This window comes from Neoarius graeffei, chromosome 2, assembly GCF_027579695.1.
Source record: "Neoarius graeffei isolate fNeoGra1 chromosome 2, fNeoGra1.pri, whole genome shotgun sequence".
NCBI lineage: Eukaryota > Metazoa > Chordata > Actinopteri > Siluriformes > Ariidae > Neoarius > Neoarius graeffei.
Genome location: NC_083570.1, coordinates 65,576,531 through 65,603,009, shown reverse-complemented (window position 1 = coordinate 65,603,009; position 26,479 = coordinate 65,576,531). Strand labels below are relative to the sequence as shown.

General features: G+C 43.0%; 1 protein-coding gene across 3 annotated transcripts in view; it reads left to right on the top strand.

Annotated features, from left to right (window-relative positions):
- The window catches only part of wwox (WW domain containing oxidoreductase), a 319,176-nt gene that overhangs the window by 65,286 nt on the left and 227,411 nt on the right, over positions 1-26,479 (top strand). For all 3 annotated transcript variants that reach the window (XM_060914715.1, XM_060914713.1, XM_060914714.1), the window contains exon 6: positions 9,835-9,923. In XM_060914715.1, the coding sequence (XP_060770698.1) occupies positions 9,835-9,923 (89 nt within the window). The remainder of the gene's footprint in view (positions 1-9,834; positions 9,924-26,479) is intronic.

The window sequence follows — 26,479 nt, the reverse complement described above, 5'->3', positions numbered from 1 at the left end:
ACGGCTGTAATGCAAATTGCTTCCTCCTCGGTATACAAGTGCACTTCCATGGCAGGAAAAAAAACCCTACATTTTGCCGCCTATGTGTAGTCCCCTATTTATACAAAATTGAGTCATTCAGGATTCAGCCATGTTTTTGCTCGGTGTTTTTGCTCGACTAAAGTTATACAGTATTATGACCTTTATATTGCATAAATAAAGCTATTTGGTGAAACTTTGAAGAAGAAATTGCACTGGTTTAAAGTTTTTACCTAATGTAATATTATGTATTAGGATAACATGGTACAAAATGGGCCTCATTAACTAATGAGATCAAACTGTTAGCAAGTTACAGGTTTTTAGCTTTCTCCTGAAATTTTTTCTTTTATTTTGTCTTCCTCAGGGTAGTAAAACTCGCTTTCGCTGTGAACACTGTCGTTATCGCTATCCATGCTGTAAAATTATGCTATTTTGAATCCTCATTCATGGCTATAATGCAAATTGCTTCCTCCTCGGTATACAAGTGCACTTCCATGGCAGGAAAAAACTACATTTTGCTGCCTATGTAGTCCCCTATTTGTACAAATAGGAGTCATTCAGGATTCAGCCATGTTTTTGCTCGGCGTTAGCAACAGTTACAGGTTTTTAGCTTTCTCCTGAAATGTTTTCTTTTATTTCTTCTTCCTCAGGGTAGTAAAACTCACTTTCGCTGTGGACACTGTCGTTATCGCTATCCATGCTGTAAAATTAATGCTGTTATACTGAGAAATGCGAAAATAAATGTTGACAAAAAATTGCAACTATGTTTGTTGTTGTTGTGAACAAGCGAGTTGCCAAAGGTCTGTAACCGGGGCCCGTATCGTAGGATTCCGGACTGCTCGCGAGCCAATCAGAGAGCACGATTTAATGGAAACCGGACGGCGAAAAAAATAAATTTAAATATTTCAAAGGTCGTATAACCACAGCACGGTTTAACAGTTTGTGCAGTGTATGAAGATGTACTTCCATTTTTTTTTCGCTCTAAGTGCTGTAGGGTCAGAATCAGGGGCTAACTGCAATGCTCTGAGTCTTTGGCCCGGTGGTGATCTTTGCTCTCTTTGTATCCTTCACTGACTGCACACTCAGCATTTAGCACAAAGTTTCTCACAGGAAGCCTCCGAGCTCTCTCCTGATGTGCCCTTGAAGAGATGTGGGCTTGTCAGACTCGTCATAAAATTCCTGAATGATTCTGTTCATCTCTCTCTCTCTCTCTTTATTTTTTGCTCTTTCCTCTGAAACCTGGCCATCTGTCTAATTGTTCACCTCTGTCGCTTTAATGCTTCTACATGCTTTTTCCCCTCCTCTTTCCAGGCAATAAACTTTATTTTCATCACAAGACTTCAATCTGCAGAGGAAAGCAGGCGTTCAGACTGCTCACTTTCTTTTTTGGAGGGAAAACCATTGTCTTCCCATCTGCCATCTTTTTATTTTATTATTTTTCATTTGTTCCTTTTTTGATGCTGTTTAAGTATTTTTTTTAAAAGATATTTTTTGGGGCTTTTTGCACCTTTATTGGATAGGACAGTGTAGAGACAGGAAATGAGCGGGAGAGAGAGACGGGGAGGGATCGGGAAATGACCTCGGGCCGGAATCAAACCCGGGTCCCCGGATTTATGGTATGGCGCCTTATCCACCTGAGCCACGACGCCCCCCCTTATACTATTTAAGTATTAAATTAATTACTGTTGATGAAGTGGAGACACGGGTTACTCTTTGGGTGCTAATAAACTATGCATATTTTTATTTATTTATTTATTTATTTATTTATTTATAAAAATTGTTAATTCTGCAGAAATGGTGTTCTACACACGTGATGCTAATATTTTGTTTCCGGAAATATTGGACAAATGGAGAGAAAATCGTTCTACTCACTTTTTGTGATTGTCTTATTTTGCATTCGTAATATCTTGTATATCAGTCGAATTCCCAGTTTCAATCCCTGTGTAAAGGTTGGATATATCCATATATTCTGGAGTATATTGTATGTATGTGTCTGCCCTTCCTTTTCTCTTTTCTGCTTTGATTGCTTGTTTAGGACTGTCTCGAAATCACCCCGTCTTCTCGATTCTTAATGAAAAAGAATATTTGTTTTGGAGCTGGCTGACTTTAGGGACATCAGTGCCTTGTCGAATTCAGTCCTCCTTAGTTTGCTGTCCTAGTCCCATCCCATCCCATCCCATCTCTCGGCTTTCCTCTTCATCAGGTGTATGATAAATCATGCTGCCCTCCAGTGGGGGTGATAGAGACAGGGGAAGCGCCCTGAGGCCTTCAGTGCCATCACTGTAAAAATAAACCTGTTTGTCGCCTCTCCATCTCGCATTTATCAAATAATTTGCGAGCGCTATTTCAGCTGCTAACTCCCACCAAACCAATTCATCTCCCTCAGAGCTGAGCTGTGGCTAAAGGTGGAGTATATGGAGACATTTCCCACCTCCTCCCGTGGTGGTGTCGAAAGTGTCGAGATATGCAGCACTCGGTAAATGCTTCTTATTTTGAAGCCTTGTGCCGTAATGTATTCTAGTTTTATTTTATGATCATGAAATGACTGAGTGATGTGGCTGGCTTATACTGTAGTGCACAATGGCATTTTCAAATATTTCTCTTCATTGTTGCTGCTGAGAAGGTTTTAGTGCCGTTGACGGACAGGACGTCTGTGCGGTTGGTCCAATTCACTTGTAGATCAAACATCAAAGTTGAAGGTTGTGCTACTACTGACATGCGAATACGGGACATGGTGTTCGCAGCTAACTAGTCTTTTGCCAGCACTTGTTCCCAGACATCTGCTTTATTTCTGAGTGTCATGTACTGTTAGTCTTGCAATCTGCAGACATGGAAGACCGATGCTCTGGAATAGATAGCAGGCATAACTAATGGACAGCGTAGAGGCGGGTAGCGGCAGGCGGAACATGTTTTTGTGGTTATGCGAGTTGACAGGGCTCCTGTGGGACTGAGCAGGACGGCCCAGCTGGAAGAACTTCCATATTCCCAATCCCAGAGAGGGAGAGGAAATCCAGTGTTGTCTCTTTGTTCCATATTTCCCTTTCTTTTTCTCTGTCTTTTAGTTATCTGTCTGTTTCTTTTTTTTTTCTTCTTTCTCCTCTCGCTCTCGTGCTCTTTCGTGCTCTTTGATGAAGAATGGTCTTTCTCCGGGCCATTTGTCTGCTCTGTGTGACCGTGGCCCCCACTTGCTTCACGCTACCTCAAACACAGTAGAGCAGGCTGGCAGCTCCACCTGTGCATATTTGTCATATGGAAATGTTCTATTGCCTTTTTCATATGATTTTAGTTTTTGAATGGAGAAGCACGGAGAGCCGAGTGTGCAGCACTGACAAGGTCCCTATCACACACGGCCCCAAATAGATAAATGGTTTTCAGAGGGGACAGGTAATTTATCAATGACAGTCTGCTACTCTGTTCTGTGCTTTGTTGATTGCTTGTGCTCTGTGAAGACCGTAAGGAAAAGGAAACCATGGAGCGCATGTATTCTTAATCTGCTCAGCTAATGGATAGCGGTGGCAAGTTAATGAGAGAAATGGAGAGATGGAGGGAGTCATACAGGGAGGGGAAAGAGTGAAGGGAAGAGTAGGGAGGGAGCTTTGGGGAAGTGCCTTTATCTTTTCCAATAAGCTGTTGAAAGACATTCTTGAAATTCAGAAAATCGGAAGCATCGTGAAACTGGAGACCAAACTTGTGCCCCAGTTTGGTACAGTGCATCTTGCAATGTCTCACTCTGCTTATGGAAAACAGTTGTCTTAGTCATTTAGTCATTAGTCTTCATGTCTGTGCTGTGTGTTTCTCACCAGCTGTTGTTTCTTGTGCTGCAGTGTTCACACAGTAAGGCCTGACAAGCATGGCTACTGAAGCCTGACTTAAAATAAGTCATACTTGCTGCATCTACATTTCTTTTTCCAGTCATTAGTCTGATCAAACGCTGATCTTTTTTTGTCAATGTCACTCTTTTTCAAGAAGAGGCCTCAGACTTGATGCTTGACTTTTAAACAGTTTTATGTCATCAGCATTTTTACAGCACACTTCATCTAAGTGTCTAAAGTGTTGAACATTTTTAATTACCTTTTAAACTCCCACCCACCCATGCTTATATCACCTTAATTGCACAGTATTTAATAAATAGTAGGGACGCACCAATCGCACGTTTCCATTTTCTGTACAAAGACTTGCGGTTAGGTTAACATGGGGCAGCCATGGCCTGAGGTTGGGCTGAAGTGCTTTTGAGCAAGGAACCTAACCCCCAACTGCTCCCCGGGTGCTGTAGTGTAGCTGTTCACTGCTCTCTGTATGTGTGTGTGTGTGTGTGTGTGCTCATTGCTCACTTGTGTGTGTTTTACTGCTTCAGATGGGTTAAATGCAGAGGAGATATTTCACTGTGTGCTTAAAGCTCATAGAGAACGGTTTTAATTTTATGCACATTTGAAACTTTATATGTTAAAAAACCCTCTGTAATTTTCTTCTGGTCCCAAGCAGTATTGTTAATAAGTAATAATTAAAATAAGTTAGCACGGATCGCGGCGAATTTCTGTTCGGCTATTTTCGTGACCACTTGGCGCGTGACGTCATTTAAGATGAACAAACCGCTTGAGTTGAATCCACGTCTGTTTACTTGCATTGCCGTTCAACTTGAGTGCAGACGAGCGTTCAGGAATTTCCAAAGAAAAAGCCCATGCCTTATTGTTGTGCAGTGAACTGTAACAACGGGACCGGTTCAGGAAGAAGTTTTTACCTTTTACCGAGAGAGGAGAAACGGCAGAGAGAGTGGATTGGCTTTTTCCGAAAAAGAAGAGGTGGAGTGAGTGGGTTGGCTTTTTCCGAAAAAGAAAAAGAGGCGGAGCGAGAGGGTTGGCTTTTTCCGAAAAAGGAGAAGAGGCGGAGCGAGAGAGTTGGCTTTTTCTGAAAAAGAAGAAGAGGCGGAGTGAGTGGGTTTACTTTTTCCGAAAAAGGAGAAGAGGCGGAGCGAGTGGGTTGGCTTTTTCCGAAAGAGGAGAAGAGGCGGAGCGAATGGGTTTGCTTTTTCCGAAAAAGAAGAAGAGGCGGAGCGAGAGGGTTGGCTTTTTCCAAAAAAGAAGAAGAGGTGGAGCAAGTGGGTTGGCTTTTTCCGAAAAAGGAGACGAGGCGGAGCAAGTGGATTGTGTGCCTGAAGCCAAAGGGTTATTTTTTTCCGGAAGAGGAGACGAGGCGGAGAGAGTGGATTGTGCACATGAAACAAAATCAAGCAGTCAAAGAAGAAACGGAGCAGCAACGCTCAAGCAAAAAGGAGAAGATTGGAGGTAAATTTTTTTACTTTTGCTTGCAATTGACAAGTCAAGAATCCTGAGGGATCCTGTACAATCATTGTGGAAATGAGACAAAGGGATATTTCTTTGCTTAGAGTAGGCCATAAATAGTATAATGCCACGGATGGCAGGCTAATGTGGCCTACCGGAGCACTGTCAAGTAATCGTTACCTATATCCGCTAGGGAGGGCGGTTTAATTATTCTTTATAGATGAAAGTCTTCCGGATTTACCCGGAAATCCGGATATTTGACAAAACTCTTGAAAATCTCCAGTTTTCCACATGGAGAAATTTATTTTTCGGATTTTTTGCGTTCCTAGACGCGGCGTAATACTTCGCATCGTCCTTGCCTGGGCGCGGTCCTTAAATAGCCCAAACGTAGTTCATTGATTAAAGACAGGTGTTCTTTGTTAACGGCGCGCGTGCTGGAGCTCATTAGGCGCGCGCGCCCAAGGCACGCCTTCAGGTGCAGGAGCTTAGGCGCGCAGGACTGACACCGTTCTGCGCAACACGATCGCACTAGAAAGCATGTTCAAGCTGCCAGTGTAGCTGCAGTCTTTTTAGTTGCAAATTACAAGTATTTCCTCTTGTTTAATAATTCGCCATGTCAAAACAAGCAAAACTTTCCTTCTTTCGACATGAAGAGAGGTCAGCAATTTATTATATATCTTTTTCCATCAAAGTTGCATTTTGTGGTTTTGAAGCTAAGTTTTGTGCCATTTCTAGAACACATCAAGAAAACGTGGAAGAAACAGCAATAATGAAAGAGCCGGTTTCTAAGCTACCTAAAACTAGCAATGGTAATTTATTTTTTTGTTACATAATGCACTCAGGCTGCCAGTCAGTGTGTCACTCTCTCACACACACACACACACACACACACACACACACACACTGAAAAATCCTCGCTACGCCCCTGATTTACATGAGAAATATGGTATTCATTGGTGTGTTTAAATTTACAGACAATACGAACTAATGTAAACAATTGGCTTCAACTCGCATAAATCTGAATTGGAAATGTTTAGTTCACTTTAGCTTCTGCAAACGCGCAGCTCTACTAAAAGATTGATAAACGAGGCTCAATGTCCCCAACACTGAAACCTGAAAGCTTTAGAAACTCTAACAGACCTTTACTTTTTAACAGTACTGTTTTGGGATTTTGTGGCGTTTACCTTCAACTGTCTGATTTTTTTTCAAAGTAATGAACTGTGTAGCAGGAAAATCACCGCGTTTTCTAAATGCACTCCTGAAAATTACTCATTAACTAGGGGAATTAAATTTGATATTTTTGACGTTAATCATTAATGTGCATGAAAGAAAAAGGCTTAAAAGTTATAACTTGTTTTAGTGAAAATAAGTATTAAAATGCACTAGAACGCAGGGTTTTGCGTGTTATGTTACTAAAATTTTTTCGGGGGACGTTGCTTCCCCCCCAATCTTAGTCTGACTTTCAAAAGTTCAGGATTTTTTTCTTTGCTCCACTTTCATCTCTAATTCTTCAAAAGGGCTCTTGTTTAGTATTACGATGAAAGTAGGAATTTATCATAACTACCAGGATAAATCGTTTGGGCGCGAGTCTTGTTGAGGTCCGGGGTCACCGCGATCAGAGTCGGCCGAGTCACTGTCTGATTCCAAGGCTGCACGGTCAAACCAGTGAGCCACATTCACCGATTGCTTTGCAACGGCCATAGGTTCATACATATATGGTTTCACCTCTCGATATTTAATTTGGAGAGTTCCTACTTCAAAATCGCCATTGCTTTCAGACATTTTACACAACCTCTCACGACCAAAGTCCGTACACGTGTGCTCGGTTCGCAAGTAAACACAGAGCTGCTCCCAGTCTGTTTGGCTTAAATGACGTCATGACGACGGTCCCCTGGCGGTGAAAGTGCGCATAAGTGAGATGTAAACAAACCTTCGGAAATTGGGCAAAACAGTATATTTTAACCGCTTTATTAAATTTTAGGGTGCAAATTAGACACTAGGAAAATTGAATTCGCTTTTTGGGTCGTTCTTCTAGACAAAGTTGATATTCTACGTTTCACCTCGGACCATTGCCTATGACCTTTTAAGTCTGTGCTTGAGTGTACGTGTGACAAATAAAGGCTTCTTCTTCTTCTCCTTCTAAAAAAAATATCAGAGTTCTGACACTACTTTAGCATTTCAGGTCAGTATTGGTCTCGGTACCAAAGCCTTGGTATCAAATTGGGGTATGCATAGAGACCATGGTACAATAATTATGCATTGGTGAACCGTTACTATTAGAGCTGGGACTTGAGCTCAGCCAAAACTTAGCCAGACACACCAAAAAAAAGCAACAGGGCAAGGGATTAGCGGCAGGCTGCCAGGTTGCTCTGTTGTGTGTAGCTGTCGATGTTGATTTTAAAACTAAGTAAATTACAGCGGGAAATGAATACTTAAGTATGAGTGAAAAATACTATAGCGAGCGTGCGTGGAAGAAGAGTCTGGAGACAGAAATCTTAGTTTCTTGATTATTAGCCTGTGCTACTTGCTCTTGATAGCACTGGCTTGGCCACTTTATTAACATTCGCTAACACTACTGATGAACGCTACACCGGCTGGAAGGTGACTTCACTGCTGTGCTAACGGCACAGAGTCGCGGTTAAGCTCGCATTGGCCTTCAAGTAGGTCTAGGGCGATAAATTTTTGGTCCCTCCCACTGTAAATCAAAATCTGATTGGTTAATTAATCTGTCACTTCCTACATAAACATACACTGCCATGGCCTTCTGTCCAGGCAATGAAGTCCTAACCAATGAGTGAGCCAGCTCTAAATCCTTCTCTGCCTAGAGTCAACAAACAAAAAGATCTTATTGGATAACTTGATTTTAATGTTTTCAGGACAGTAACCCTTTCATTTCTGAAGCAAATTTGATAGAAAACGAGGCCGAATTAGAAGAGAATAATTATAATGAAATTTTGAAAGAATGAAAGAAATTAAATATAACATTTGAAATGCTGATATGTCGGGGCCTTCTATGAAAGCCTAGAAAGCCCTGACGGTTCCCATCTGATATTGCTTTCTGAGCTAGGCAGGCACTCAGAATATCCAGTCAGCCCAAACATGCTGGGTTAACTGCGCTCTCTCTGCCTCATGCTGTCTGGATATCAACACCTCGTAACTATCTTAAGCTCACAAATGCCCTCTCTAACAGTTCTAGTCCGGTGCACCAACATTAACTTGGCCAGAAAAGAAGTACTGCTCGCAGACGCATCAAACATTGAGAGAAAGTGAGGGATAACTCCTTATCTGACTCTCAGTTGTGAGATCTGATCTTTCTGTCGAGAGTGCCAGATACTTCTATACCAAGCTCCAGTCAAGAGCTATCTGATAATGCTCTGTATAAAGTAATTATAGAGGAGATTTTCTGGGCAGCTATTTTGTATCTGTTTGGGTTTTAATAAGGGTTGGAGCCTGTGTGTATGAACAGACATGATGGTGCTGGTGTCCTCATGGCGCTGTGCAGTTATAGAGTGGTATAAAGAACTAATTGCAGTGTACTTGATTAGTGCTAGTTAATGTCTGACAGACAGCTGGTTGAAGTGCAGGAAGTGCTGAGCTTGGGGATTTTTTTTTTTCCTTTAACCTGCTACTGTACTGTATGTGGCATGATTAAAATGCCCTGTGTCTCTTAAGCCCACGCTAATATGAGCAGAGTTCAGATGCTCGTTCATCAACCAACTCCCTCATCACAGATGCTGCCGGAGACGAGACTGAACCTGCTAAACTGGCATCAAGCTGCTACTAGAAAAAAAAAAAGAAGAAGCAACAGAGTATTTTTATTGTACAGTGTTGCTTCTCAGCATATGGAGTGACCGTGGGAAATCCCAGCTTTTCAGAGAAAAGGTATATTGAGGAGTGAGCTGCATGTGGCATGTATCCGCGTCTATTTTAAATTTTTTTTAACCTCAGGGGACCTGTGTTTGACCTGTGACTAGTCAGTGTATGATTATATCTTTGAGTGATTTATATACCTTTCTTCTTATTGATTGTGTTACAGAGCGATCAAAGGTAAACTTAAAAGCCAGCGCTGAGCGGCACCATTATTGCAGATTTGGCTTTTTTCATCCATTATTTATCCCTGCGAGGCTATTCTATATGCCATTACAGACTTCATAAGAGCACAGGTTTCTGCAAGACCTCACTGCTCACTTAATGTAAATACTGAATGGATTCAATACGGTGAGTGTGGGGAATCATAAAAGTGCCATAAAAAGCCTATGGAGATGCTATCCAGCTGCAGACTGTCCAACTCTTCCTGGTGGAAATGTATTCCTGATTTATTGTAGCGGATAGAGAGTTGATTTAAATGTGGGCATGTCAGTATATCAGTGGCTAAATCCTCACTGCCATATAGCACCCAGAGTAATGTACAGGTGGGAAATGTCTGAGGAACTGGAACTGGTAGCATAGGGCTTAGTGCATATAATAATGGATGATAAAGATGCTGTATGTTTTGATGGATGATCAAGATGCTGTGTTTCTCTCTCTCTCTCTCTAGCACAAAGCTCGTGTTGAAGCCATGACACTGGACTTGGCGTCATTGAGAAGTGTCCGAGAGTTTGCAGAAGCCTTCAAAGCAAAGAAACTGTAAGTAAATCTGTTCCAGTTTTAGAATTAAGATGTTTGCGTAGTTTTAATTGGAAATGGTTTGATTGTATCGTCAGCCTTATCATAGTTTGACAAAGCGAGCTGTCTAACCTTGCTTTTTTTAAAAAATCTTTTCATTCTGTTTGTCATCAGCAGGACATCTCATCTCATTATCTCTAGCCGCTTTATCCTGTTCTACAGGGTCGCAGGCAAGCTGGAGCCTATCCCAGCTGACTACGGGCGAAAGGCGGGGTACACCCTGGACAAGTCGCCAGGTCATCACAGGGCTGACACATAGACACAGACAACCATTCACACTCACATTCACACCTACGCTCAATTTAGAGTCACCAGTTAACCTAACCTGCATGTCTTTGGACTGTGGGGGAAACCGGAGCACCCGGAGGAAACCCACGCGGACACGGGGAGAACATGCAAACTCCACACAGAAAGGCCCTCGCCGGCCACGGGGCTCGAACCCGGACCTTCTTGCTGTGAGGCGACAGCGCTAACCACTACACCACCGTGCCGCCCCTCAGCAGGACATTGTCTTATTTATTTATTTATTTATTAATTAAAAGCATTAATGCGTCCCTCGATCCTAAAGAGAGTCCTGCACATAAAACAGAATGGTCTTGGGAGCGTAGACAGGCTTTCCCAGAGAGCCATTAGCTCCATTTGAGCAGTGGTCTGAGTCCAGGGCTAGAGTCTGACCCCACCAAACTCACTCGCTTCCTTTCCCTGACTCCATTACCGAGCTATCAAATCAGCACAGGGCCAAAAGGTCCAGCCTCTCTCATCATAAGCTTCCCCTCCCCACTCCCTGGTCAATAAATAAGTATCTCAGCCTTACTGCATAATTCCATCAATCTCATCTCCACAGATTTTGAAGTCCTTCACAGTCTCCCAGTTAAATCAATTACTGGCAAGGCTTTCATGAAGTTACATTACATGACGGAAGGCAAAGGAATAGTGACACTGGCTCTAAGACAGGCTGTATAAAGAAAAGAAAAAGCCCACAATGCTTGTCCCCCCCCCCTTCAGCTAAAGTAATGGAACAAGATAATTTTGTGATCCCCGGAGGGGTTTATTTTGTAAACATGGTAAACTTGTATGTTTTAGCTCTAGTAATTATGTCACTTGATGGCAACCTGTAGTGTTGAGGATTTGTTGGTTCATGAGCTCGAAGTGAAGTATTTTGGACAATGTTACACACCTAGTATGAATATTGCCTACAAATACAAGGTGCTGAGATATTATTTCAATTGTTGTGCAAGAATTGAATTCCTGTTCTCTGGGTCAAGGTATTTGAGTGTTAGTGCTATAGCTTTATGCTGGAGGAGATAGTTTTCAGCCAAATGAGCTGCCACCTCAGCTTTCCCAGATGTTTCTGGGAACAATCCATCCTTGCTCCACTGAGGTGTTTGTCATGTGGACCTTCTGTATTTTTCTTCCTCAAGTGCTCTAACATAAGGAGAGAATGTGGTAGAGGTGACTGCTTGTAGTTGTGGTGGTGGTGGTGGTGGTGGTATGTTTCTCTCCAGACTCTCGGGGGATACTAGGGCTCATCTGGCCCCGGGCAGGCCCTCAGGCAGGACACTGCCGCCTGCAGCAGCCGCTTGGTCAGCAGCCAGAAGCCTGGAGGTGACGGTCACCCTCTCCCCAATCCTCTTCCTCACTCCCCCACCTCGCTGTCTTACTACACACCCAACACACTGTGCTGTTCAAACCGTAATGAGGCTGTATTGGTCATCATTCCTGATTGGCGCACCCTCAGACTCCTGTTGTGGAAAGTGACCCGAAATGAGAATTGAATGGAATGTGGGATGAGCTGAATTTATAGAATGTGATGAGAAACTGACTCGAGTAATGTCATACTGTGTTGTTATTCCACTGCTTCTTTGTGGTGGATGTATCTGTACTAGTGTGCTTTCTCTACTGTTATGGCTGAGTGAAAGGAGGGACAGCCTGGGCGCTTGCAAATTTCCCTCCTCTCTTTGTCACAGCCCACCACTAGGATCAGCTCTCTGGCTGCTCTAATGGAAGCTGATGGCATTTAATAAGAGAGAAAGTTTAACCCATTAGTCCAAGGCCATTTGGGACCCAAATCATTTACTTGGCCCAGTGACCCACAGTGAGTGTAGAGATGGGGTTCAAACATGGCCTTTTACTTCTCTCTCTTTCTCTCTCTCTCTCTCACTCACACACACACACACACACACACACACACACACACACACACACACGTTTGTCTGATTATCCTCGTGAGGACCTTCCATTGACAAAATTATTAATGCAGTCAATTAATGCTGTGCCTGCACCTACACCTAACCCTAACCTTAATGTCAGTCATGAAAAGGAAACTTCTTGACTGTTTTTAAAAATTTTTGTGTTCAACACGACAACAAAAACATTTTCCTTGTGAGGACCATACAAATGTCCCCACAAGGTCGAAATTGTCAGATTTTACTATCCTTGTAGGAACATTTGGTCCTCAGTAGTATATAAACACACACACATTTGCCTAATTATCCTTGTGAGGACCTTCCATTGATATGAATGCAGTTAATTAATGCTGTGCCTGCACCTAAATCTAACCCTAACGTTCACCTCAATCATGAAAAGGAAACTTTTTGACTAATTTTTTTTTCTATTTTGTGTTTAACACAACAACAAAAACATTTCCTTGTGAGGACCATCCAGATGTCTCCACAAGGTCGAAATTGTCAGATTTTACTATCCTTGTGGGGACATTTGGTCCTCAGTAGTATATAAAAACGAACTGCGTGTGCATGTGCACACACACACACCCAACTGACTTCCCTGTAAAGTAGCCATCTCTTTACTGCTGAACTCTAACATGGGCTCACGTTCCTCCTCTGCTCACCTGAACTGCACATGTGCAGAAACAACCGCCTTTACTTTGGTGAATACCAAATGAAATGTATGAGTGAATCGTATAGAACTTTCCTTTCTTGCTTTGATCTTTATTATGCTCATTTATCACAAAGGCACAGACCATATCTGTTTCAAGTTGTCTGAATTTTGCTCCTCAGAGATGCATTAGTGCTATTTCATGTAGCTCACCTTTTGTACTCGTCAGCCACACCCACTGCACTTGAACCCCCAAGCATGATCTGTTCCCAGGTTTCAAATGAGGGCGCTGCATTTTTCTTCTCTATCTCTGTTGTATTTCTTTGTTAGTTATTTCTAGGTGTGTGTGTGTGTGTGTCCCAGAGGAAGAAGAGTAGATTAATTCGTATCAGAATAGGGAGCTGCTGAGGTGTGAATGGCAGCAGGCAGCTGGTGAAGGTGTCTCCCACCCCCTATTTCTGCTTCCAGCAATTACACAAAGTACAGTACTAGTAAATGGAAGTGGAATCCATGCTTTTCCCAAACACTTCTCTCTTGTATATGACACACTAGGCTTGCAGGATATAAAGGTTTAATTGTCTCTACATGATATCACACTGCCATGATACCTAGTGACGTTTACTCCGATTCGATCACAGTACCAGACCTGCTTACCGTATGTTTATGCATTTCGTGGACGAACTCCGAACTATAACACTGGAGTATTTCGGTGAACACTTAAAATGTTGGTTATGTGGCACCCAGTTTATAAAAGGATTGTATTGAAAATGTGCCCTTTTTTAATGTTTAACATATGTTGCTGTGAAATTACCTAAAAATTCAGCATTCAAGCTGCTCCTGAGTTACATAGCTGATGGTATTATTAGACCGTCCCTATTTAAAGCTAAAATGGTGTAAGGGAGGGTCATTTTCCTGTCTTTTTAGGCTGTCTGGATGATTAAATCATGTATTATGATTATTCATTAAAAAAAAACCCAAGCAGGGGGAAAAAAAATCTCACATGTCGACATTAAATCTTTTTTTTTTTTTCTTCTTCTCTGTAGTTAACTTTGGCACAATATCATTACTGTTCGAGTAAAGCTTCTTGCACATGGTCTTTTATTGTCTCAAACATACAGTGGAATGTCCTCCATTTTTGGGCACAAACTCCTCCCCATATCACTCGTTGCTTGTGCGTTAGATGTCCCTCTATAGTACCATTATTACTTTGCTCTGAATATCAACTGCCAAGTCAGGGATGCAATCTAATTTAGCCCTTACTGTAAAAGTGTGTGCGCTTTAAATCTGTGCTCTGTTACACCAGCCCGTTGTGTAGACCATAAACAGAGCCCCTTAATAGTAGGTGGCCAGAGTAGAGGGAGAAAAGGTAATCGCTCTTTTATGTGAGGAGATTATTCTCAGGTCAAAGGTCATGCCCTGGGGGTTCTTTTAAAGTAAATATGTAGGATTATTTCTCCCTGCTCCCTCGTTACCGCCCCCGCTAGCCCAGCATGTAAATTGCACATCTGCGGCAGACCCCCTTGATCGCGTTAATAAGTTTAAAGGGAGTTTTTACATTATGTGGGCTTGCCTATTAAAGCCGTTTGTTAGCTTTTTGCTTATGAGGACAGACCTGGCAGGGAGCTGTATTAAGAGAGTGAGGCTGCTGTAAAGGCGTGTTGTTAAATCACAGGCCACACACCAGGAGAATTAGCCTGAGTTTATGGGGCAAACAGCAATACATGGTCCTCTCTCCCACCAAGGCTCATTCAGTCAGCCACCTCATGTATGAAGCTTGGGGTGGGGGTTGTTCGATTGTCAGAACCGACATGAGCCTGTTACCTGCCCTCTGAAGTCTTTCCCTGTTATCATTAAAGGATATGGGACATGGATTTTTTTCTGGGTATAATTATGTATAAAGGACATAAGAAATGCCATCTAAATCACTGCAGGGCGTCAAAAATGTGAAAATCATCACATTATTCAACTTTTTTATACATCAGCGTAAAACAAGGATTCGTTAATTAGCTAGGTGGTCACGTGACCCGTGACGTCACAAAAACTTTCCAAGGAGCCAGCACTTGGGAATCTAATGTAAACAGGTTACCGAAATGGACACCATCGACAGTGACATTCCCGATGTTTCACAGAGATGTGAAGTTAGACCCTATCAATTCGAACCGATAGCTGGAAATTCACATGAACCTGGATCTTGTCTTTACTCTGACGGGTCAGATGATTCTGAGAGTGAGAGTTCATTCAATCCCCATGAAACTGAAAGCGGTCGGCTCGATAACACTTCCTGGTAAGTTAAAAACAATTCTGCTCAAAGGCTAATGATCTGTTGAAAGAAGTATTATTTTTGTATCATACATTGTAAGTTCATCATAGATCTAGCTAAAGTCCGTTGCAAGCTAGTTTTTTTTTGCTGATATTTTTCGAGATTGATTGAGATACGATGCTTCCAGAGTCCGAGATGAAAACATTCAAAATGGTGAAACGCCATCACACAGCCAACAACACTACGCCATTTGGTGAAAGAGATGAAAATTAAGAAAAGTTAAACAAACTTACCAACATAACATTTATTTAAATGTCCATTAATGTTACAGGATTTCTTGACTGTCTCTACAGTTGCAGGAATGTTAGGCCCTGTATATTATGGCGCTATCACTGCCTCCATGAACCCGGCTATACGGCCTCTTAAATTTGGCTTGGCAATTAATATCGCTCAGTACCTGAGTATTAATGTTGAAAGAATCCTCAGTGAAATGGTCCGAACACAGTTTGTGGGAAACAGTAGGTGCAAAGTTTTTTCTACGGCAGTAGTGAGCCCACACTTTCCTCAGCTTCGGGTCCTTGGGGGATGCAAAAAACTTACTCCAGGGCATTTCCCATTGGAATTATTGCAACCATAAGCAGCACAATACACCATGATGTTCAATGTACGTTAAAGACTATAAAAACAATTTTCTTGTCATCCACTTCTCCATTCATCTACCCGCTTGTGCTGTGCCCGAAAGTTTTTGTGACGTATGATCATGTGACAGCAGCTCTTCCGGTTGTAAAAAATGCATATCGGAGCTCGAGCAGAAATGCCATATAATCATCACGAATATAACGATTTTGCTGAATTTAATAGATGATTTTGTATTTGTTGATGCAATTAATTCATATTTTTAATGGAAAGAAACCGATATAGCATGCATTTATGTTTCACGTCCCATGTCCTTTAAGGGGAATTTCATTTTCTCTTTCCTAATCTTTTGACGCAGATTCTGACCAGAAACCATGGTGGATAACGTTAAGATCAAGGGTTATTTAGAAATAAATAAATAAATGTAAATCATCTTTATTGTAAATGGTGTCTGGTGTTGTCTTGTGTATGTGCTGCCCATGGGATCGGCATTCTGCAATTCAGTGGTAATTGCAAACATGTTCTTCCATTACGTGCCTTTCGACCAAAGCGTGAAAGTCATAAAGTTTAATAGTATTCGCTGAGAAGTCCAATCCTTCCCTCCTCTGGCATCATGCTTCATTAAGCCTCGTGTAGAATCTGTGCATGCATGTCAGTCTGAGGATGGGATGCAAGTGCCCACCTCCAGAGAGGGGTTTTATTTTAGCAGGGGTGCTACCCCTTCCCTTTGAGTCGCTCTTTGCATATGTAAAATGGTCTTTCTGTTAATCAGGCTTAAAGCGCTTTATTATTAGAAATTCCTGATGCTGTAACACTTATGTGTTTCCTTTATATCTGGTCTAGCAATACTTTGGTTGCCGTGGCTGTATTCTGGCAAACAGACAACTTGACTACAACTTGAAGAAACCATAATGCCATCGTCGAGAGATTGAATTCCTAGTTCGAATTCCAATGATGCCACAGCTTCAAAATTTGCCTGTGCTCTCAGGGAGGGAGGGGTGACGTGCTCTCTTCCCTGTCAGTTACAGCAATGCTAGCCAATCGTGGGCATCTGTGAGCTCATGAATAGTGGGTGGGAAGTACTTTTCTTTGAATGTGTTACGCCGCTCCCTAATGTCGCATAAGCAGCAGTTTGAAAAAATGCGGTCAGCTGATGTCACGTGCCTTGGAGGCGGCATGTGATGACCTTCGCCCTCCCTGGTTGGTGGCTGGTGTGTGATGGAGAAGACCTGTGTGATGGGTGGGAATTTGCCATGACTAAATTTGGGAGAAAATTGGGGGAAAAATAAAAACAGAATACTGTATATTCCACCAATAGACTAGTCTTGTATTTCTTCCTTGACTAGACTGGCTTCCTGCAAAGATCACATAGGGTAAAGAGAAAATTTAACAAATAATATTCAGTCGATTGTTCATGACCACAGCGTTGCTAGTTAAAGGTCTTTACACAAACAGCGTGATTTGTCATTACAATATTTCATCTGACTATACGGTATGTATGTGTGTTTTACAGGTGATTTTTGAAATCAGGTGAATCTGGATTTTCGATTTACTGAGATGAATTAGACCATTGAATCTTCTGTGGTGTAGTAGTAAAGTGGTAGACTTCAAAGCAGAAGGTTCTGAGTTCAATTCCAAGCAAGGACAGTAAAAAGTGGGGGGAAAAAACAAGTTAAGTTATACAGAAAGACAGGTATATAAGTGTAATTCTGGGTAGAGAGGTACTCTTGGGTTTCACATGACCTCACATCCGCCTCATTAGTTATTCAAAACTTTAGCTGGTGGTCTACTAAACTTTAGCTGGTGAACTAATAAAAAGGGTGAACGAACACAGGATTTCACAAAAAGACATCGAGAAAGGTGGCTTTTGAACCTCTCACTGAAATCGAAGGGAGCCGAGTCGAAGCACGCTTGAGTTTGCAGTGATCACTTGGTGAAAGGTTTGTATCCCTCTCCGCTATGTCCTTAGTGTTTTCCAAGTACTTTTCTTGCTATGTGTCGTTATTTTACGGTACTTTTTTTTAGTCACGAAGCACTAAAGTCCCCAGCTGTTTCTTTGTTTACTCCTCACTTGATGCCGCCATACTGAAATAATGCATGTCTCGCTTTCTTTAACAGGGTATCCTTAGCGGTCTTGTCAATGAGTCTTTCAGCAAGTGCACCCGATTAAAACAATCACGAATAATAAAGTCCATATGCATGAAGGTCGCAACAAAATTCTTGCCCAGCCATACAGTTACAACGCGCCGTGATCACTCCTCCGTCTTGTTTAACTAATGCCGCTTTTCCACTACCAACGCGGCCGAGTCGGGCTGAGCCGTGCCGTGCTGAGTTGGGCTGAGTCGAGCTGAGTGGGGCTGTTGGAGTTGCATTTCGACTACAACCGCGCTGAACCGTGCTGGCTGGAAGTGGGTGGACATATCGGGTGGAGTTAGCGAAAGTGGGTGGACGTCACATGATGTCGTTAGGCGGCGCAAACAGTGACATCAGTGAGCTTTTAAGCGGTAGTCTCACGACCCGGATAGTAAACAATAAACATGGAGGACATGGAGTCGTTAGTGTTGCTGGTCTTGGTGCTGTGGCTTGTTGTCACCGACAACGCCAACAGATACTGGCAAGAGCGTATAGATGAGGCGAGGCGCATAAGGCTTCAGAAATTCTCGTAATTCATAATTCTTCTTCTTCCGGGTTTACGGTGTTTACAGATCCCAGCATGCTCGCGGGGCGTGTGTGGGCGTGTGAGGACACTCCTCCTCACCAATCAGTGCACAGGGGAGTGTCTGCTCATGCCCCTAGCCCCACTCGGCTTGGTTTGGCTCGCTTCAGGCCCACTCCAAAACCGTGCGAGTTTTGGGTGCTAAGCAGGGCTGAAGTGAGCTGAGTCGTGCTGCTCTGAGGTAGTCGAAACGCGAGCCGTGTCGGGCTGAAATGAGCTGAAGTGAGCTGAAAAAGGGTAGTGGAAAAGGGCCATAAGATTCAGGTCTTTAAAGGGGTTTCTGATGATCTTTGTGAATGATTTACCTGAGAAAGAGTGAACACAAGTGAGAATCAAGGGAACTGTTGTTTGTTTACACTTCAACTTGCAGCGCGTCGTTGTAAAGACGCGAACAAAAAGCTTAAAAAAATACTTACACAGGCCAAAACAATACAGGATTCATTCAGTAGCGACTTGATACCGAGGGTCCTTTACCCAGCCACATACAAAAAAGTTGTAAGCCTCCATACTCTTCCAGGTAAAGGAGGCAGGCGATCTTGGGATTTCTGCGGCACAGCTTGGTCCAGAGCAGGAAAATGCTATCAAGAGTTGCCTCTTCGTCGCTCTAACTACGTCACCGGGTACAACTGCCATAATTGGCCATGGGCTACGTATACGCCAAATGATAGACATTCGCAACGTCCAATAAACGGCCGTTGACAATCGTAAACCACACCTCCCCTACGAGAAATTCAATAGGCGGATTCCAGACCATATTTCACTTGTGATATGGTCTGGTGTTAACCAGACTAGGCTTTGATTAGGCCATTCCAAGACATTTAAATGTTTCCCTTTAAACCACTCCAGTATAGTTTAGCAGTATGTTTAGGGTCATTGTCCTGCTGGACCGTGAACCTTCATCCCAGTCTCAAACCTCTGGCTGACTCAAACAGGTTTTCCTCCAGAATTGCCCTGTATTTAGTGCCATCCAGCTTTCCTTCAGTCCTGACCAGCTTTCCTGTCCCTGCAGATGAAAAACATCCCCACAGCATGATGCTGCTACCACCATGCTTCACTGTAGGGACGGTGTTATCAGGGTGTTGGGTTTGTGCCACACATGGCATTTCCCATGATGGCCTAAAAGTTAATTTTTAGTCTCATTTGACCAGAGAATCTTCTTCCATGCGTTTGGGGAGTCTGCCACATGCTGTTGGGCAAACTCCAAACGTGATTTTTTTTTTTTAAAGGTGCCCTTCCCCTAAAAAAGTTTAATACTGGCTCTTTTTGAAATACCATAGTTCACTCCCAGTTGCATATGCATGCTGCATGTGAAAATGTAATTCTACCCCCATTCCCTGTATTAGCTAATGAAAGAAAATAGTTGGAAAAACGAGCGGATCTGAAAAAGCCATAGGATCTTACGTCACTTCGTAAATTAGTATTCATGGCCTCGCCCACCTTGGCTTGCGACCGCCCACGGGAAGGAAGTTCGGATTTAAGCGCGAGGAGAGATAGCAGAGTCAGTGTTGCCAGATTGGGCGGTTTTAAGTGCATTTTGGCGGATTTGAACATATTTTGGGCTGGAAAACGTCAGCAGTGTCTGGCAACACTGAGCAGAGCCCATCTCGTCAGTAGCTAACGAAGAGGACCTAACAGCAAGTTGAAAACATGTCTGAACAAGTTTGTGCCTGTGTTATTTGTGGCAATAAGACATCAACGTTGCATTTCTTGCCCAAGATAGAAGAGGCGAAGAATAAATGGTTGGAATTTATCTTTGGAGCACCACCAGCGAAGTATAATGCAGCGTTAGTACTGTGTTCTGATCATTTCAACCACAGTGACTTTTCAAACTTCGGTGCCTTCGGTAGTGGTTTTGCTTCGAGGTTGCATTTAATCCCTGGATCTGTGCCGTCAAGACGATCGACCGCCAGCTCACAAGCTGTAAGTAAAACATGAACTTTTTGTTCGAAGGGTTTTGTTACAAAATAGCATGTTCATATTCTCCACGTTAGCATGCATGACATGGTCACAAGCTAGGCAGGGATGAGAGTTTTCCGCGTTTTCTGAGTAAAAAAGCGACCTTTTTATATTATGCCAAATCCGTTGAGAATTTTTTTTAATTAATTTCGGGGGGTTGGGGTATGTTCCTTCATGCTGTTCAAACTTTATTAACTCCAACGATGTTTACACATTATTTGTAAGTCGCCATCTTTAGTCTCGTTTAAATCTCGTTGAATGTGATGTAAAATTCGTGTTATCTACATTGTTATTGGTCAAAACATCATCAACATCGAGACCATAATAGCCAATCAAAACAGTTTTTACAAAGACACCCACATTCTTTTTTTTAAGTCACTCGTTCATTTTATTCGTTTGTTTGTTCAGTAAAAACCCAAACATTTGTTGAATTTTTCTTATTTCCTCGCGTCGCACCTCAATGACGTCAGCGCGCGGTATTTTTCCCTTCGCGGTTTGTTCCTTCTCTCTCACCGTAGTAAGACACCCACATCCGCTTGTTCTGACTCACTGGAGGTAGCATCACAGTGCTGTTAGCCAATCAGAGGTAACACGTTTACATGTCATGAATATTAATGAGTAAGAGCTGAAATCCTGTCGTTCTCCCGCCACCCACTCCTCCAGCAAACTAGAGCAGCCTGAAACAGGAGAACCACAGCATTTTTTTCACCAAAACCGGCTCACAGGGCATTCATTCATACTAGAGACCACCGCACAATTAATGAAAAAACGATGCAAGGAGACCTTTAAGCAATGACTTTTCTGGCCACTCTTCCATAAAGCCCCGCTCTGTGGAGTGTACAGCTTAACTCTTTACCCCTCAATGACGACATATGACAACCCTGTGTATATCCCATAATGACGACATATGATGCCTTGTCTAAAACCTTGTCTTTAGACTTTTTTTCTTGTAAATATGTTCTCAGGGTGAACAGTATATACATGTACAAGGGTGGCCGTAGCAACTGCTTTAAGGGGTAAAGAGTTAAAGTGGTCCTATGGACAGATACTCCCATCTCCGCTGTGGATCTTTGCAGCTCCCTCAGCGTTATCGTCGGTGTCTTTGTTGCATCACTAATTAATGCCCTCCTTGCCCGGTCTGTGAGTTTTGGTGAGCGGCCTTCTCTTGTCAAGTCTGTAGTGGTGCCATATTCCTTCCATTTTGCTATAATGGACTTAATGTGCTCCCTGGGATATTTTTTTTACCCAACCCTGATCCATACTTCTCTACAACTTTGTCTCTGACCTGTTTGGAGGCTCCTTGGTTTTCATGTTGCTTGCTTAGTAGTGATGCAGAGTCAGGGTCCTTCCAGAACAGGCTGATTTATACAGACATCATGTGACGGATCATGTGACACTTTGATTGCACACAGGTGGATCTTAATCAACTAATCATGTGACTTATGAAGTGAATTGGTTGGACCAGCTCTTAAGGGGTTTCATACGAAAGGGGGCGAATACTTATGCACACTCCAGATTTCTGTTTTTTCATCTTAATTATTATTTGTGTCACAATAAAACAACAATGTGCACCTTTAAAGTGGTAGGCATGTTGTGTAAATCAAATGGTGCTAACCCTCCAAAAATCCATTTTAATTCCAGCTTGTAATGCGACAAAACAGGACAAACACCAAGGGGGATGAATACTTTGATGAATGTTCATGTGCGAAAAAGCACTGTTTAATTATTATAATTTTTATTATTATTTATTTATTTATTTATTTTTGCGACTGGTTTGATTACGAAAGGAACACATTCCACCAATCAGGGCACAGGTTGTGGAAACATCATGCTGCTTCAAGCATGGCGGAGTCTCCTTCATTTTGTGTCTCAAAACCCAGTGCTGCTTTACAAGGGCAAGAAAAAAAACAACAAAGATAATGACTTTAAAAACGATGTCTAGGGGGAAAAAAAATGAGAGGAGCTCAGCAATGAAACCAGTTGGTGTACAGTCTATGGTCCACAGCCTGCTTTGTGTGGTGAAGCTTGCTATCAGTTTCAGCAACTTCTGAACCAAGCGGTGAAACTCCCTGCATTCTGGCATATTTCTCAGGATAGGATCTACCCAACATCCCCCCCCCCCCTTTATTTATTTATTTTTTTGAAAGAATAGGCTCCTGCTCATAATTCTCCATCATCACTCCATAGTCACTTGATTATGTGAACATTCCACAAAAATAATCACACAGTGTTTAATGGGAATATTAAAGTGTTAAATCAGTCGGTGATTTTTTTCCCCCCGCATTGCTTATTTGAGTCGTGCTGTATATGTAAAGAGCTTCAGTGTGATTTTCCTCACACAGTGATTCAGGCATTGATCATGTTGGATAGCTATGTGTGTTAACAAAATTTACATAAGCCTGATAAATTCACTTTGTAATCAGATATCGACTGAATGGAATCTTTAAAAGTCTAGTTTTCAGAACTATATATAATAGAAAATGTAAAAAAAAAATTAAAATTACCAAGTAAAGGGTTTCCCCAGAGTGCGACAGATATAGGACTTTAATAGCAGAGCTGATTTTAGAAATTTATATCCTTGATCATGCTTCAAGCCAATCTTACTAATCATTTACAAGGCATTGCTCGGTTTACTGTGATCCTCTACCGTGCACACTTCCTACATCCCCTTGCTCTTGCTCTGATGCACACTACAGTGTTTCCTCTCTGAACCTGGGGGGAAACGCATCATGCATTCCTTTTTTTTTAATGTCACAGGGAAAGCTCATTATAGTAGGCGAATAACAATTCCTCCATTAATTTTCCAGCAACCAGTTTTTAATTAATAGTGCAGGCAGTTTTAAACACAGAGTACACAAATTGCCTCTGGCTCTCATAATTAATTCTAATGGAAGAAATTAAAAATTGGTGGGGTGGATTCAGATTGTTCTGCGGCGCCACCAAGGGTTCAAGACCAGTGGAGCGACTCTGTCAAAGGCAAGGATCTTCCAGCTATTTGGACTTTTCAGAAAGCTTTTTCAGGATTGACTGCTGGTACCTGTATGTGAGGTTATCTGTTGCCCTTCAAGAAGTTTTGATCATTTGTGGTTCAAAACTGAGAATCTTACTTGTCAATCCAACAAGATGGATCATTTCCATGTGCTCATGGTGCATTTTGAACAAGATCGAAATATTGGCTTTTGGTTTTATTCTCATTAGTGCATGACGATATAGAATGACCTCATCTAATGATAGTCACTGGAAACATGTTCTGAGTTATTTGTTGACATGATCTAGTTTTATGTGATAAGCAGGCCATTACGTGATTCCAAGCTTTCACTTGGACCACATTTAAAGTAGAACGTGAGCCAAATTGTCCCATGTTAAAATGTAGTTCTGACAGTTCGGCTATGTTAGTAAGCGAAGCGAAACTTTACTCTGTAACACACTGCAAAAAATTTATCTTGGCAAGTGAAAATGTCTTGAAAATAGTTGAAACGATCTAGCATTTCCTATTAGAAGAATACAAGACACCAATTCTGAGATTATTAAACCTAGTTCTAGATTGCAACCAACTTATTCTAAGATGTCTTATCAAGTAAAAATATCTGTCCATGCAGCAAGATAATTTCACTGGTATTACGTAATTTTCTCCTCAAATTCATTTTTCAATTTTTTGCAGTGCACAAACCCTCAACACTGGTTTCATAATGTTAGATTTTTATAAAAATGCATATTGTTCTTTATAAAAATGGTCGCTGAATCATGATCATGAAGCTTAAAGCATATACCGTACGCAGAGCCATGGCCTCACTTCCATTTATAAATGCCTTGAGACCTCAAGAATGGCATAGGAATAGTTTTAAGCGCTAATAATAAATCTAATATAGTAATTTTTATGATTAAAGTGATTTATATTGGTCGCGGTCTGAGTGAACGACCTTGACGTCCGTAACGTCATAGCAGGAAGTCTATCGGTCTCATCGCCATTTCTGCTATACTAAAACACAGAGCTGACTGCAACTCCGATCCTCCATTTTGAGCTAATTTATCGCCATGCCACGTAGGTGTGTTTTTGGCCGGTGCAGCAACACAATAGAAGGTGGATTTACATTGCAATCATGGCCCAAGAATGTTCAAACTCCAAAGATTTGGACGCGTTTTGCAAGAAATTCCCGGGCACATTGGGCGCCTATGAAGTGGTCTCTCCTCTGCTCTGCACATTTTACTGAAAACTCGTACAAAACCTCTGATCTGTTGAGGAGCGTTGGCTATAAGCCCATATTGAAAGAGGGTGCAGTACCAACAATTAAAGAAAAATAAAACAAGAAAAGGAAAGTATTTATTTTCCATCCATCCATCTTCTACCGCTTATGTGGATTCGGGTTGTGGGGGCAGCAGCCTAAGCAGAGCAGCCCAGACTTCCCTCTCCCTGGCCACCTCCACCAGCTCTTCCGGGGGAATACCGAGGTGTTTCCAGGCCAGCCGAGAGATGTAATCTCTCCAGCGTGTCCTGGGTCTGCCCCGGGATCTCCTCCCGGTGGGGCATGCCCAGAAAACCTCCCTTGGGAGGCGTCCAGGGGGCATCCTAACAAGGTGCCCGAACCACCTCAACTGACTCCTTTCGATGTGGAGGAGCAGCGCTTCTACTCCGAGTCTCTCCCAAATGACCAAGCTTCTCACCCTGTCTCTAATGGAGAGCCCAGCCACCCTGCGGAGAAAACTCATTTCTACCGCTTGTATTCGCAATCTCATTCTTTCGGTCACTACCCATAGCTCGTGTCCATAGGTGAGATTGGGAATGTAGATGGACCAGTAAATTGAGAGCTTTGCCTTTTGGCTCAGCTCTCTCTACCACAACAGACCGGTTTAGCGTCCGCATCACTGCTGACGCTGCCCCGAGCCGTCTGTCCAACTCCCTCTCCCCCTTAACCTCACTCATGAACAAAACCCTGAGATACTTAAACTCCTCCACTTTAGGTAGCAACTCCCCCCTGACCTGGAGGAGGCACTCCACCCGTTTCTGGCTGAGCACCATGGCCACGGACTTGGAGGTGCTGATCCTCATCCCAGCCGCTTCGCACTTGGCTGCTAACTGTCCCAGTGCATACTGTAAGTCACAGATTGATGAAGCCAACAGGACCACATCATCCGCAAAAAGCAGAGACGTGATCCTGATGCCACTAAACCAGACACCCTCCGCCCCTTGGCTGCGCCTAGAAATTCTGTCCATAAAAGTTATGAACAGAACCGGTGACAAAGGACAGCCCTGACGGAGTCCAACATGCACCGGGAACGAGTCCGACTTACTGCCGGCAATGCAAACCAAACTCCTGCTCCTGTCATACAGGGACTGAATGGCCTGCAGTAGTGGGCCCTGAACCCCATACTCCCGAAGCACCCCCCACAGGGCACCACGAAGGACACGATCGTAAGCCTTCTCCAGGTCCACAAAACACATGTAGACCGATTGGGCAAACTCCAATGTACCCTCCAGTACCCTTGCAAGGGTAAAGAGCTGGTCCAGTGTTCCACGACTAGGATGAAAACCGCATTGTTCCTCCTGAATCCAAGGTTCAACTATCGACCGGACTCTCCTCTCCAGCACCCCAGCAAAGGCTTTCCCAGGGAGGCTGAGAAGTGTGATCCCCCTATAGTTGGAACACACTCTCTGGTCCCCCTTTTTAAAAAGGGGGACCACCACCACCTCAGTCTGCCAATCCAGAGGCACTGTCCCTGACCTCCACGCAGTGTTGAAGAAGCATGTCAGCCAAGACAGCCCAACAACATCCAGTGCCTTCAGGAACTCGGGACGAATCTCATCCACCCCCGGAGCCCGGCCACCAAGGAGCTTTTTAACCACCTCGGCAACCTCAGCCCCTGTGATGGGCGAGTCCTCCCAAGCACCCTCAGACTCTTCGTCCTCCTCGGACAACATGAAGATGGGATTGAGGAGATCCTCAAAGTATTCCTTCCACCGTTGGATGATGTCCCCAGTTGAGGTCAACAGCACTCCATCCTCGCTGTAAACAGTAGGGACAGAGCACTGTTTTCCTTTCCTGAGCCGCCAGACGGTTTGCCAGAATCTCTTCGAGGCCCACCGAAAGTCACTTTCCATGGCCTCACCGAACTCCT